The sequence below is a fragment of the Melozone crissalis genome, unplaced genomic scaffold (assembly GCF_028551555.1).
Source record: "Melozone crissalis strain CALT ecotype California unplaced genomic scaffold, PUWL_Pcris_2 ptg000005l_1, whole genome shotgun sequence".
NCBI classification, from domain to species: Eukaryota; Metazoa; Chordata; class Aves; order Passeriformes; family Passerellidae; genus Melozone; species Melozone crissalis.
In genome coordinates, this window is record NW_026535783.1 from 36,845,408 (window position 1) to 36,860,580 (window position 15,173).

Below are 15,173 nucleotides of genomic sequence, written 5' to 3' on the forward strand. Positions count from 1 at the left end.
ACAAGCGCATACCAGAACACCTTTGCCACACCACATCACAAAGATTGCATGTGCCAGAGGTGGTACCTTTGTGCTTAATAGCTGTATCGCTGAAACTCACAGCTGCTGGGCAGGAACAGGCCCTGTGCCATCCACCTGACTCACAACCTGTGCTCTTAAGGCACCTGGGCTTTACTAAGCCACTGGCAGGTTGCATGATTTCTTGCAATGGCAGCAGAATAGTCTGCATTAATATTTGCCTGGAGCATGCTGGGAGAGGCCACTGCAAAAGCAGATGCAATGCACAAGCTCCAGGCACCATGAAAAGCTGCTACAACACCTGCCTAGCTGGCAAGCCAGCATTCAAAAGCACAGAAAGAGGAATTCAGCAGGGGAGGCTCTCTACTATTCTCCAAAATGACTAACAGCAGTGAGAGCTTACAGGCCTCCAAGACGGTCATAGGCAGAAATGTTTTGCTTGTGGTAGGCAGAAAGACACGACTTGACCTTCTAATTCAAAGGTTTTAATTTCACCTTCAAACTACTAGAGAGACATTCAACAAATGCACAACTACATCACAGCTAGCTGAAGACAGAAAAAACATGGACAGCTCATAGTGCACATCCCCACATGCCACAGGAGAAGAGATAACAGTGCAGCTTCAGAAGCTGTGTGACAAAACACTGCAAGGGCCCTCTCCAATAAAAGCAAGGGATGTCAACAGATTCTGGTTCAGATTCTTGTGCAAAAAGGAATGTTATTACAAGCTACATTTCTGTTGCTGCCTGTTGCTAAAGTCACAGATGTAACCTTTTGAAAGGCACAAACCTATCTTGGAAGACTTTTGTTACCAAAAATTTCAGCTGTGGCCACCGGCTCCTATGCCTGAGAGCTCCCACGTGAAATAAAGGGTTCTAGTAACTCAATTTACTGCTTTTTAAGGAATGTTTTTCTCCCAGTTTAAATCACATCTACTGATCACAACTAAAGTTAAAATTTCTCCTACTTTAAAGGCCGTACATGACATGTCTCCATGTTGGGGCTGGCCCTGTCAAATGTGGAGGCAAATCTGTGATCACACTCCTCACAAGGGTTGAAAATGGACACCTTCCAGCTGCAGATGCTTTCACATATGCTCTGCAGAAGAGTTGTGGCAGTACAGAAATTGTGCCACAACTGTAGGCTGTCCTTTTCTTTTTTATGAAAATAATGCCTTTAAAATCCAAAATGTCAATGAGGCCTGAGTTCCCAGACACACCAGCTCAGTAGTACCACACCATCAATGCTCAGAGCAGGAAAGAGGCAAAGGGGCTAATAGAGGGAGGAGGACCAGTCATGACTGGCTGGCCAAAGTGCCAAGAAGAAGTGAAGCTTCATGACAAAGAAAATCATAGAACAGTTTGGGTGGAAGGGGCCACCTGTTCTCAACCTGTTTGCCATGGGCAACCTTCCACTGTCCCACACTGCTCAAAGCCCCATCCAACCTGGCCTTTAACACTTCCAGGGATGAAGCATGCACAACTTCTCTGGGCAACCTGTTCCATTGCCTCAAAGTAAAAGGTTTCTTCCTAATATCTAAACTAAACATATACTCTCTTTCAGTTAGTTCACATATTTTGTCATCTGTCAGGAAAAGGTGAAGGACCTTTATAAATACTTCTTATATGTTTGCATTACTCCACCTTGTGCTCCAGGGTTTTCAGCCATTCCAGACAGCTGAAGGAACCGTGCATTAGCCTTTGACACCATGAATAAAACTGATGTAGCCTAAATAATAGTTACTAGATAGTTTGCCCATTTTACTTCAATATAAAGGACCCTGTTACGTTGCTCCCTCTCTGATGTCTTTTTTAAGAAGCTTCAAAAATCAAACAGAGCAAATTCGAAAGATTCTCAATCGTGCCCTATTTGTTTTTTTTAATTTCAAAGATAGATCTAATTTTCCTAAATCTGGTTTCTCATTTCCACACTAGGAGTGCCATCAAGTCTTCCTGGTTTCTGCTACTGGCAAAGCAAACAGCACTAAATGGGACAAAACATGGGAGAGTACAAAACAGAAAGTATTACAGACTCTTCTTCAACAAGGCAATTCTGATTTTTGTGCAGAATACCAAAGAGGTGTCAAGACAAAATGGACTTTGGGGGCAGCACAAAAAGTTGCTCCATTAGGACGACCATTCCTATGTCACTCATGATCCATATATGGAGGAAAAAAGTCATTATATATAACACACTATTCTGATCCTTACACTGGATTATCACCTAACCTGAGGACTGAATGTAAACCTAGCATTTAAAGTACAAAAATGTGAAAGGCTGGAACACTGGCCACTGTGAGGTAGAGAGGCATACTCATATTGCACCAGCGAGGAAGCATTGGGTGGTACATTATCTCCAGAAGAAGAGCAATTGAGAAGAGCTGTGAGTCACTTGGAAAAGATGTGTTTGGCTACCCACAAAGAGAATACTTTCGGGGTTTCACTGGCTGCAATGAATTAATACCTAATGTACAATGCTGATCCCAGGTCATAGACATTCTGGAAGATGCTGAACATGCATCAGGGTGTGTGTGTGAAAATGAGATAGAAAAAGGACCTATTCATTCAAGTTGTAAAATGCTACTTGAACTTTTTCCCAGAACTGAAGTAAAACCTAAAGTGTTTCTTTTACTAGATATTCAAGAAGCTTGGCTACCTTTTGTCTTGATTTTTCTTAATTCTTCTAAATTTTTGTACTTCTTCATTGCTTCCTAAGATGCAACAGCATTGCTGTAGTAATGGCTTTACAGCATTTCCTGTTTTTCTGAAAGAAACACCATAAACATCACGAGCTCAGCCTGCTTTGTGCTGAGTGTAAGACTAGACGCTTGCAGAGTGCCTGTGAGCCTCAGCTGTTCTGTGGAAAGTCAGTTCAAGCTGGCCCAGCCTTCTTTAATAACTCTGCTGCCAGTTATTCCCACGTCAGCCTTTTTCCTGGAGATCATACAGTGGGCCTCCTTTCTACCAAGAATGCCTTCTATTTATCTACTATTCATGTTCCAAACTAGAATGTTCAAGAACTGCTTGGTTTTTAGCATAAAGTTTTCTAGCATTGGACCTTGACACTTCCTCAAAGGGAGATCAAAACCCAGCACATATGAACTTTATAGTAAATGATGCTTAGACCATTGGAGAAGTGAGACAACTCAAAAATGACGAAAGAAAGCAGGAAAGCAAGCAAGCGAGCAAGCAAGCAAGAAGGAAAGCAAGAAGGAAAGCAAGAAGGAAAGCAAGAAGGAAAGCAAGAAAGAAAGAAAGAAAGAAAGAGAAAGAAAGAAAGAAACAAAGAGAAAAACATAGACCAGCTTTGCTGTTCTTTAGTAATTTTCTTTTTTTCTGATTCACTGATTTTTATTTCATCTGATGAAACTCTGATTCTTCAGTCTGATCACAGGTAAACTTACCACTATCATGATCTACTTTCTCTCCACCTTCCATTCCTCTCATCCTCATTTCCTCCTATATCCCAACTTATTTCTTTCTAAAATTCTCCTTAGGTAAACCATATTTTGCCCTCACAAAGTAACACATTCCCAAAATAGCATGACCTGCATATGAGCAAAAAGTTCATATACAAGCAGGTGAAAATTCACCCTTTGTACATAAAAAAAAACCAGAGGAGAAACTGTAAAATAAAGACCTGTGAAGTAAATGTGGATGTAGACTGAACATGGACTTAGGACTCTGCAGATTAAACTTCTAGGACTGTCTTATTCTTCCACTACGTGAACTAGGAGCTCTGCTGTTTCTGTGTGGCTCAGTCCATATCAAGGTAGAGCCTTAGAAGGCATCATTTTCAGCTCTTCTCAATTCTGCTGTATCCATGTTTTCTCTTCAATCTCTTTGCATTTCATCTCTAAGCTGTCCTCTACTCAGCATCTCCCCCGTTCTCCATTTCACTTCATGCACACCACATACACGCACATACCTTCATCCCATCACCTGCATGTATACTCTTTTAGGGGGAGGGGGAATGAGATACAACAGGTACTTGTTTACAGTTGCTTTCCTCATTTTTCACTTGCAATGGCCATGAGGCCTCAGACAATTTTCCTTTGCTCATACTATCATTGTTAATAATACCACCATGTTAGTCTGAATCATGTAAAGTTCTAAGCAAGCTAGTAACTCCTTTTCTCCCTCAATCATTGCAACTGAGTTTACATTTTGCAATCAAAGAGTCTAATGCACCACTGCATTATTAAAAATTCCCCAGTTCAGATCTGAGCTAGCTTCATAAATCTTGTCTTAAATATGAGGAATCCTCTACTTGCTTGTTCCTATTACAGAAAGAGCTACATTCTTCTATGGTATCTTGCACTTTAGGATTGGACTCAGAAAACGTAATAGCAGACCAAAACAGACACCTGAGACCTAGAGGTCAAATTTTATATGGATAAGAACAATGGAACTCTAAAAATGTCTAACAGTATGCTCTGATAGGGTGACACAGACCCAAACCAATGCAATAAATAGTGGTTTTGTTTTTTTTTTCTGAAATACAAGAGAATGGCAACTTAAATATTTTAAGATCTTTGTAAAATCCTCTGCATGAAATCACATTTATGAATCAGTTAATACAAACTCTTATTCTTTGACACACTTATAGCAATTTGCTCCTTCAAAGTAAGGTACTTGGAAGCATTAACAGCTCTATCTTCCAAATGCTCATGCGATAAAGCAATATTACAGCCCCCATTAACAAGTGATGCACCTAAGATAGACAATTTATATGATTGGTCCACAACTACAGGGACTGGAATGTCAGTGTCAAACAATAAAAAAAGCTTGTGTGTGGTTCAGATGAGCAATATCATTGCCTTTACATTGTCTACTCACTAAAAATACTGCAGATTTGAGCGCATTCATTTTTCTCTACATCTGATCTTACAGTGCTGACTCACATGAATTTATCCCTCTTTTACATTCTGCTCATTGACTAAGTAATGGCATGTTCTAAAGATATTAAAGGATTGACACCCACAGAATTGGCATTTGGGTAGGTTCAACACAGCACAAAATCACTTCTATAGGTAAAAGTGGAAACTCAAAAAGTTCAGTATTTCAGTGACTTGCTGAAAGTCAAGCAGAAGATGTGGTCCCAACTACGAACTTTATATTTTTAATGATTTTTCTGAAAAGGCAAAATTTTAGCCATTACTACTACAAGCTTAGTGCATACCAATTTGAATATTAGGTCATACTTGTCAAACTGCAGATCCTTGCTGAATATGCAGAGCTTTTCTTTTGTAATTGTTTTAGAATTAAAATTCAAAGAAGTATTTATATTTTAACTGAATTTCATTATTCTCCTACTCTATAAGCAGCCACCCAATTGCTTAAGCAAGACATGTGATGCATGAGTTAATAATAAACACAAAAACCCTCCCTTTTCCCAGATCAATACTTCAAACTACTCAGAGATACCTAAACACTCCAGAATCCTAATTCTTCAATCACTACTGTGAATGAAAAAGAGGAGTTTTTTAAGTCTCTTGCAATCAGCTCCTCTCCAACAACAAAGTGAAGTCATGGAAAATTAAAGCAGAAAAACCAATGACCATTTGCCATATGCGTACAAACAAGTAAGACACTAAAGATCTTTCCTGACAGCCCTTAAGTCACACATTCCAACACAGCCAAAGAATCATGCAAAATTCTCAGACAGAATGGTAAGACATTCTACTTTCACCTGGATTGTATTGAGTCATGTAAATATGTTTGTTTGGGTAAATGAGAGTTAAAGTCAGTAATTATGTTATGCCATTGTGTCAAAAGGACGATTCTGCTTTGTAAGGACACTCTTACCATGCTTTTGTACAGTGTTTCTTACTCAAACTGAAAGTAAGACAACTGAGAAAGATGATGCAACTGAAATGAATTCCAAGCTGCCTTTCCCTGTACTGTCTTTTGGACAAAGCTCAAAAAGTTACAAGAAGTTAGGAGCAAATAAAATATAGTGAACTGTGATGCACTGAGAAGAAGAAGTATTCCAGAGCTATTGGTGTGCTTCTACTGAATAACCAATGCTTTTATTTAAAAGGTTTTCAAGGATGTTCATGGCCTAACGCATATATTACATAAATCATTTGAGAAAAAGAGCTATCAAGAAGCAGGAGAAAATACCCTGTTTGGATTTGAGAAGGAAAAATCCATGGATGGGTCCCTAATTTTTAATCAGCTTGATGAAAGAGAACAGCACTCTCATTGATAGTCCAAATTTTAAACTTACACTCAAAAAAGTCGACAAGCAGCTAGCAAGAACTTTAAGGAAAGGTAGTATTTTGGGGTGTTTGTCCTAAAAGAGACACAGTTTTCTCCCCCAGATCAACCACACAATCTCATTACCTAATCACAGAAAGGTAAACTTCTGTACCCTGATCAGCACAGACTTGCAAGGCTTTGAAAGGGGAGAAGAATTCATAGTCAGGACATATATATAGACACAGGAGGTAGTTCAGAGAGCGTTTGAGGAAGGTGAAGCACCTTTCAAAGCATGTCATGCAAGCCCACAGACACAAGAAGATAGCTGGCATTGTCAGAATACAATGTGAATTTCAGACTCTTTTTTCCCTTTGCACTCAGCTCAAGGCATTGACAGAAACTTCACATGAACATATAAAAAAATCCCTCTCACCCTACATGGAACAAGTACACACATGTTTCCCTCTGCTTCTGTCAGTTTCTATCTGTTAACTTAAAAGACAGAAGACACTGTCTTTGGGTAAGAGTGGCTTCTCTTTCCCTTCTGACTTTGGTAAAACCTACACAAACTCCATTTATCTCTATCAGTAAAGCTGCCATGATAATACTCCTTTCCATGACTATCCACCTCCAGATTCCCAGGAAGCAGGGAGTACTAGGGATTGTCTTGTCACTGGAATAGGAACAGTTGATATAATCAAAAATGTTTTCATCCTTGACTGAATAATGCTATTTTGAAGTTTATCCACTAATTTATCTTCCACCAGTTTTCTTCATGCTTAATGGCACAACTAACATCTGCAAACTGTGTATTGGGCTGGTTATGCTGTGAACCATTTGGTTACTTCCATCATTATTCAACATGCAAAGCAGAATAAAACAGGATTAGAATTACTCTTCCACAAATCCTCTCAGGGAATTCACAAATGCTCCTTTGTCCTCTCTACTCCAGTTCCCTTCTTAGTTTTCAGTTTCATAAGCTGGTTAGATGGAGTCAGAAATAAACACAAAACGGTAAGAGCTGTCTTGGCAGCCTCCAGTGAATTCCCACCATAAGCATTTTCACATCCCACAGCAAGCAAGCAAAAAAGCAAGCCAAGGTGTTTCATAAGAGCAACCCACAAGTCTTAACAAATGCATTTAGGAAATTAAATGAAGCTTTCACCATTTATGCTACAGCATCTTGCAAGGGTCTAAAAACCTCACCTCCAGATCCAAGGAACAAAAAGCAGCTTTTCATACAAAGCTGTTGTCACTAGGTCCTGTATAAGAAGGTCTTTAAAATATACAAAGGCAGTGAAATAGAGAATTATATTCCACCAATTATTCCGATTAATTTTGCTATGGAAGTCTGAAGTCTAGCACAACATGAGAGCTTTTTGTACTAACTCTATTTTAAGACTCCTCTAGCACGGACCACAGATCTGTTCTGTACTAATACTGTTCCCAAAGTCAATCATTAGAAACTGCTATCTCCTCTAGCTGTGAAAGACAGAATAAAAAGAATTAAGGCAAGAATTAAAACAACTGGTTCATACAGTGCAATCCAACTTCAATCAGAATACAGAACATCTTAAACAAAATGCTTCCGAGTGCTTTGTTTGTCCTCCTCACTTCTAAAAACACTCTATGACTACAGTTTGGAAAGGTAACTGAGTAAAATGAACATACCCCAGGTTATTCTCTTACCTTAGATATACTAAATTAATAGCAAAAAGTAAGAAAATAGGGATAATTTACTGCTATAGAACTCCTCAACAGACTTTGATGACATATTGATCAGTCCTGCCAAAGAACTGGAAGCTCCCAGAGGACCTGGTGCTCTCTAAAACATGGACTGGAAGCTATTCTGCTCCATACAGTACTGGAAGGAAGACCTCAAGGTGAGCTCTGTGTCAGCCTCAGCACATGCAGTGCTTGCAGGTGTGGGCAGCTCTGACACAGCCACAGCTCAGATTGTGTGCCTGATCCACACCTCTCTCTGGGCACTCGGGAACTGTCAGTCCCACACCCCACCCGTGCTCAAGCTCTGCAAGTACAGAGGAACTCAGCAAAGACACAAGTCTAAGAAGTAGGCAGATGATGCCCATGTAAAAGATGGGATAAACTGACATTTAAAAGTAGGAGGCATAAAACAATGTCTACAGAAGCTGCAGATGTCTGCTCTGATCCCAAATGAGATGAAAATGTCATCCCTTACATAAAGATATTTCCTACAGGACATGCAGTTATACACTTTTTTTTTTGATTTTCAATGGACGATTTTTCCAAATACATGGTTACATGAAAAATAGCATTAGTGACAGTTTGACTGCTGCAATTACTGAATGGTTACTTTGTTTTTCCCAAATTGCTTGCTGAAGAAGGGTGTGTAGACATTTAATGACAGGATATCTGAGTGACCATGTTGTGTTCTCAGAACATAACAGAAAAAAGAAGCATAGCTTTTTGTGCATTTCTGCCTGACGTAACTCAGGAAGTTACTTCTTATGAATACAAAAATCATCATTAATTTTAAAGAGGATTTTAAAATCTTGTTTTATAAATATCTTCCATGGAAAAGCAGATATTTAGCTCCTTCCCATTTCCCTACTGAAACTGTTTACTAAACTACCACTATAGCACACTCTTTGCACATGAAGTTTGGATTAATTTTGCTGTGACTGAATTAAATCACAAATGCCTCGGAATTCTCAGGCAGCTGACTTACCCTTCTATTCACAAATTCCAAGATACACATTTAAATGTATTGGTCAATAATGATGGAAAAAAAAATCTTCTCATCACGCTCAGCTTGTTTTCCTCATGTTCAAATACACCAAGTTATTTATTTTCATATTTCAGTTCTCAACATGTACTTACACTTCAGGCTTTTCAGAGCAGGCAATATTTTCTTATTAGCCCGGGCATTATGTATCTATTTATATCTAATCTCAAGTCTTAAGATATTGTTTTAATACAAGCTCAGTAATACAGATAATGATGAAGGGAGAGAGTGAGAGAGTGTTTCTGGGACTTTGGACTATGGATAGATCCAGATGGTGAATCTGAGGTGTGAATGCATGCTTTGGAGAGGTTTGAGGTCCACTTAAGGGACAGATGACAGTCATTCCTTTCTCATGAAAGACTCAAGCGTTATTTCTAACTCACAGGGACATTTCAACATTAAAAATAAAATAAGTAATATGTACAAGGCCTTTTTAAAAATTTCGTATAGTTCATTTCCATGAAATAATATTCTTATTACAATATGACCCACATGGATAATTTTGCAACAAAGAACTACTCAGGTCAAACTTACTGATTAGGCAAGAAGACTATTTTTGTGAGAAGAGCTGTATCTGAAGATACCGAAAAACAAGCAGCTTCCTGGTAGGTACTAACTTAAACACTACAACACAAAATAGAACTTTGTGCATTCTCCATCAGGGTAGGATTTATTTCCTAGTTTCTTTAATAATGGTGGTTGAAATGTTTAATGCATATTTTTAAAAACCTAACAAGTATTCAGCTTTAACAATTCAAACAATTCTCACTGGTTCTCTCAATCAGCTTCCACCTACTTCAGCTCTCTAAATGCAATTCAGAAAGCCTTGAACAAAAAATTTAGGCTGAACTGTTCGGTCACAGACTATCCTTCTGCCAAAACTCTGCAGCTCAATCCTGCTGACTTCATGTTACTATTCAGGATATTTCACAATGACTGTTCTTTTCTAATGCTACCCCAAACAGCAGAGACATATTGGAAGGAGGTGAGAGACAAGATTACCATCCCAGCAGTTGATCTGCACTGACTACGTTTCTGTTCTGCTCAAATCACATTTGTTCCAGGAAATCTACTCTAAACAGAATACAGGAACACAAAATTTAGAGTAGATATCTCTGAAAGGAGCACTTACCAAGAGCATGCAAGCATTACCAAAATATACATCCAAGTGGTACTGTGTCATAAGCACAGTTTAGAAGAAGGACAAGGGATTAACAGGAGTCTACCAAAAGATTACTTACCATGTTCTCCACAGACCCTCATCTATATATCTTAAAAAAAAAATGCTCATCTCCTTTAGCACACAGCAAAGCATCTTCTAGGTCTCTCAGCAAGACAGCAAGTTGATTTTTAAATTTTTTTAAAATTCTTTCTCTTTTTCTTTTTAAATACAAATTCACCCACATCATCAGACACAGACTGATGATACTAGTAAAAGAACATTGTAACAGAGTTGTTGCAGGTTACACATACCTCCATCTGGCTGTAAAATAAATAAATGAATAAATGAAGGGCTGAGATTTCCCCCTTCCACAGGGACATTGGTACTTGCGACTCTCTCCAGATGCTACTCCCCAAGAAGCACATGAAAATGCATTTATCAGGAAGCACCACTATGACAGGATCCACTGCAAATGCACCTTCTGCTCTTGTCAGCGCTTCCCCATCACCTTAATGGAACAATGTAGTACTGTTTAAACTACCTCTTACATACAGCATAGGTTCTCATCAATCAAATTTGAGTTTAAACTTGAGAATAAATGTCATTTCTTATCTTCTTCCTACCTACATTGACTTGAGAAATATTTTACTCCAGGAATTGCCTCAGGGGATTTTGCTGCAGCAGGCAAAGAAATTATATTTATCCTAAGAAGAAAACAGAAGTAGAAGTGTTTGATCCAAAATCCTACACTGTCTGCATCTACCTCTTCCTTTACTTACCTGATGAATAATCAAAATATTAAATGTGGTGGCATCTAACGTTGCTATTTTGTCTGTTCCTGGTTCAGCAGACTACAGTCTCAGCTCATACAATCCACAACAATTCTGGAAGGTGTAAAACCAACCCTGCTTACCTTTCATACCAAACTTAGAATGTCTTCCAAACTTCAGAATAATGAGGGTTATTACTAAGCCCGTGCAAACCAGTGCTGCAATTCCCACCACAACGTACACCTAAAAAAAGAGAGGACACAAACTGACCTGTTTGTTTTGATTTTGTGTCTTCAAAGTCATCCAGCATACATTCATATTAATCCAGTTATGAAAAGAGATTAATTTCAACTGGGAAACATTTACACTGAGATCAAGAGTACAGAAAACAGAGACTTGTTGAGGTTTCTTCTATTCTACAGAGAACACAGATTCAGACACTTATGAGAACTTTTTTAACATCCTACACATTCAAGGCAGGTGGGAGGGAGCGTAATCACCCTTTTCCCTTCCAGCAGAGTGGTGTGTTACAAGAAAACAAATAAGAGCAGCACATAGGAAAAAAGAACTTATTGTGGACATGTCTGAATACTCGTATGAATTACCTGGAGTGGCTGTGAAGGTTCCATCACTGGAAGAACCAAAACCAGAGAGGACACAACCACAAAGAACCATATTGGCCCTGTTTTATTAAGGGGAGCTTGGACCAGAGCTTGGGAAGCTTCCACAGGTCCCACCTTTACCACCTTGGCCATTCAATGACTCTGCTATCAGACGAGACAAAACTGTCTTGGATCCTCCCAATCTTTAGCACATTGTCCCAACCACAGTCTGCTCTCTGGCTCCTGAATGCACACTCTCCTCTGCTTGCTGTTTTACAGAGTCACTGATGGAGGGAGGCTGCAATGTCAGCCAGGCTGGTAACCCACTATCAGTTTCCAACATTTCAGTTCAGGACAGCATGAGAGGCAAGGCAGCAAACTAGGAAGCCTATCAGTACAGCCACTTGTACCAAAATCTATCACAAGCCATTTAATCAAAAACTTACATGAAATCCTGCCTTAAAACAACACATTTTGAAAATTCATTGCAGCATATCATCTTTCTAACATGGAGGTGACTCCAGGATGTAAATTCAACCAGCAATCTCCAAAAACTCTTGGAGGTCTTTGTTTTGTAAATGAAGATTTGTTCTCCTTGACTAAATATTAGATGCAAATTCTTAGGCTAAAAAAAGGAAAGTTTCATTTTTCAGAAAAGCAAGGCACAAAATAGTCTTACTTGAACTGAAAAGTGATTCACTCATTTAAAAAAAATGGGGGAATGACAAGAGTGGGGAGCACTGATTTTATTTTTCATCCTTTTTTTCCTGAGTTTTGATCACAACATAGCAATAGCTATAGTTTTCTTATAGGCCAGAGTCTTGTTATAGTGTCTGCAATTTTGTAAGTTGTATAGCCAAAAAGTCCACAATTTCACAGATCAGGAAACAATGCATATACTTACAGTGATGCTATCTTCATTTTCTTTGTTGGAAACATCCGTTGAAGTGATTTGATTACTGTTATTTGTGGCATCTCCAAGATCATTAGGTGTGGTTTCATACTCTTAAGAAAGGAAAAAGTGTTGCTTTTATAACTTCATACCTTGATGGGGAAATGGTTTTTCTATATTATTTCTGCTCTGTAAGATGGTAAGGCCACTATCAGCTTTAGGAATTTAAGCTCTTTAGACACAACTCATAATTGCTAAAGAAGCCGAAATGTTTTGGAAGGAATCACTGTGGCATGTAATTGAACAAATGTGCTGAGACTGACAAACATGAAAAAAAAAAAAAGCAATCTACATCATAATGTGTATCCCTACTGGAAACACTAGAGTTAAATGCAAACTTCATCCATAGAGCTATTTTTATGTGCTTCTGACTTCCCATTAAAAATGAAAGACTGCCCTCTACACTGAACTTCACCAGCCTTGTATTCAGTCAAATATAGGACAGTCTTAGAAAATAGCTTGAGCGCTTTTGTTTTGCTGAAAAGAACTTGGCAGATGGGTCTCAAACCAACTTACTAATATAAAATGTGAAATAGCTGTTTTCATTTCTTTGATAAACAATTTAAAAAAATATTATATGCAAAGAGGTTACAGTTTAACATTGCTATCATACTGTTAAACCACTAAAACTTAAAGTGCCTGAGATGGTATGAAGAAATTTGATTGATTTATCAAAATAATTGCACTAACATGACTGCAAGGACAAAATCAGAACTATTCCATGCAAAGACTGATCATGGCTCAATTATTTATAAGAACTTCAAAATAAAACACAGATATTCAAAATAAAACACAGAGTCCATGATCTCCTGAAAAAATTATTCAAATGAGATTAAAAAAATTGTAAAATGTTATATGCATGAAGTTAAGATAAACATGCATTAAAATAAAATTTTAAAATGCATTTATTTAATTACTACATCTGTAATAAATGTACACAAAACATTTTAATTTCATGATTGTAATGTATGCAGATGAAAGAAACAAAGGACAATAACTGCACCTATTATAAAATACACCTCCAGCATCATAATTTAAATTTGCAATTAAATAGGTGTTTCTTTACATGTTTTGATTAAAATCAGTGCCATAAACCTGCAGATGAAATCTTAAATGTGAATTTGAAAAAGCTCCTGATAACTACAGTGGCACAAGCATTTCTGAGCATAGAGCTCCAGCTGAGCAAGAACAGGGAGGGCTTGCACCTAAGCACTATTCTCCTTTAGCTCCCAAGGCCAATTTGGAGAGCTCAGCTGGCAGTGTTAGTAAGAACTTGCACTGGGCTTTTGATCTTCAGGCATGCAAGGACACATTTGCTTTCTGCAAAGCACTTGCAGGCTGCAGATTTTTTTTTGCTACAGGAAGCTGTCAGCTACCTCTGGCACCAGTACTACAGTCAGCACAGTCAGGATGTCTAAACAACTCACATAGTCTATTTTGGCTCTAAACTATGCATGCCAAAGGACAGGACTCTTTCAAGACAAAATATGTATTAAATTCACAGAGTTTCAAGAGAAAAAAAATTAATTCCCTGATCTTTTACCACTTGAATTCTCCAACTTTGTACTGCATCTCTGTGTGTGTAGTTTACCATGCAGCAAGGTAAGAGCACCAGCAACAGGAGAAGGAACAGCATTCCTTGCTCATCCAGTTAGCACAATAGCTGCCTGAATGGCTCACCTGCACAAGCAGCCTGGACTTTCGGACCAGGCTCTGTGCTGACCATCTGTCACTGTGAGTACATCCCTTGCTAGAGAAGAGGAGGAGACTTCGAATTCATTATCTGCAGGCAAAGCCTGCTTTATAACAAGTACTTCAGTCCAAAAAATTTAGGCTTCCTTCACAACTAGCTTGGAAAATTTTCACAAAGATGGCTTTGGCCAACCATCTATTTATTATTGTTTTATAAGACTAACATATAAAACAAATATTTAGAGCCTTTGCTACTCTGACTTTGTAAAACAAAGTTTGGAGAAGGAATTTTTTGCTCCCAATTTCACTTGTAAATAACAGCTGATGCTATTTGTAGTTCTGTTTATGCTCAAGCCTTCTGCAAACTACTGGGAAATCACACCCTAATGAGAACCACAGGTCTGGTCTGTGAATCCTCTGGGTGCCTTCTATATTAAAATGGGCAAGAGCTAAGGTAGGTTACATTGGTATACTGCTGGTACGCTGACATTTCTTGCTGTCTAACTGTGAATCATTTGCATTTGAGGTATTGCCAGATCTTCAAAGCCTCTTGAAATGGGTGAATCCGGTAAGGAAAACACACGTGACAGCTACGCAGCACAAGCCAGACGATTTGAGTTGAACAAATTCTTGTTCATTTCACTATGAAATTCTGACATAGACACTGAGCATACCTACAGACAGGATAACGCCTTTTGACTCATGCTACATAAGGCTCATATTGCTCTAGGGGCAGGTTCTCTGATGCTCTGTATCTTATGCAGCCACCAGTAACAGCTGCGGTGATTTGCAGCTGAAGCTGGCCAGCATTTTACAGCCATCTCACAAACAAGGTGCATGGCAGCTGGGATAGACACAACACCACAGTCACATCAGCACCAGGAGGTCACACTGCACAGTCATTCTGGGGTTTGGCAGATATGGAGCAGGTTGTCTCCCTCATGGTCACAACCACATGAGAAGAGGCATCATGGCATGAAAATAAGAACTCAGAGCCAAAGGAGCT

General features: G+C 38.7%; 1 protein-coding gene across 7 annotated transcripts in view; it reads right to left on the reverse strand.

Annotated features, from left to right (window-relative positions):
• The window catches only part of NTRK2 (neurotrophic receptor tyrosine kinase 2), a 198,183-nt gene that overhangs the window by 130,143 nt on the left and 52,867 nt on the right, over window positions 1–15,173 (reverse strand). For all 7 annotated transcript variants that reach the window (XM_054283145.1, XM_054283160.1, XM_054283148.1 and 4 more), the window contains exons 10-11: window positions 12,428–12,528; window positions 11,065–11,164 (exon numbers count right to left, since the gene is read on the reverse strand). In XM_054283145.1, coding sequence (XP_054139120.1) covers window positions 11,065–11,164; window positions 12,428–12,528 — 201 coding nt within the window. The remainder of the gene's footprint in view (window positions 1–11,064; window positions 11,165–12,427; window positions 12,529–15,173) is intronic.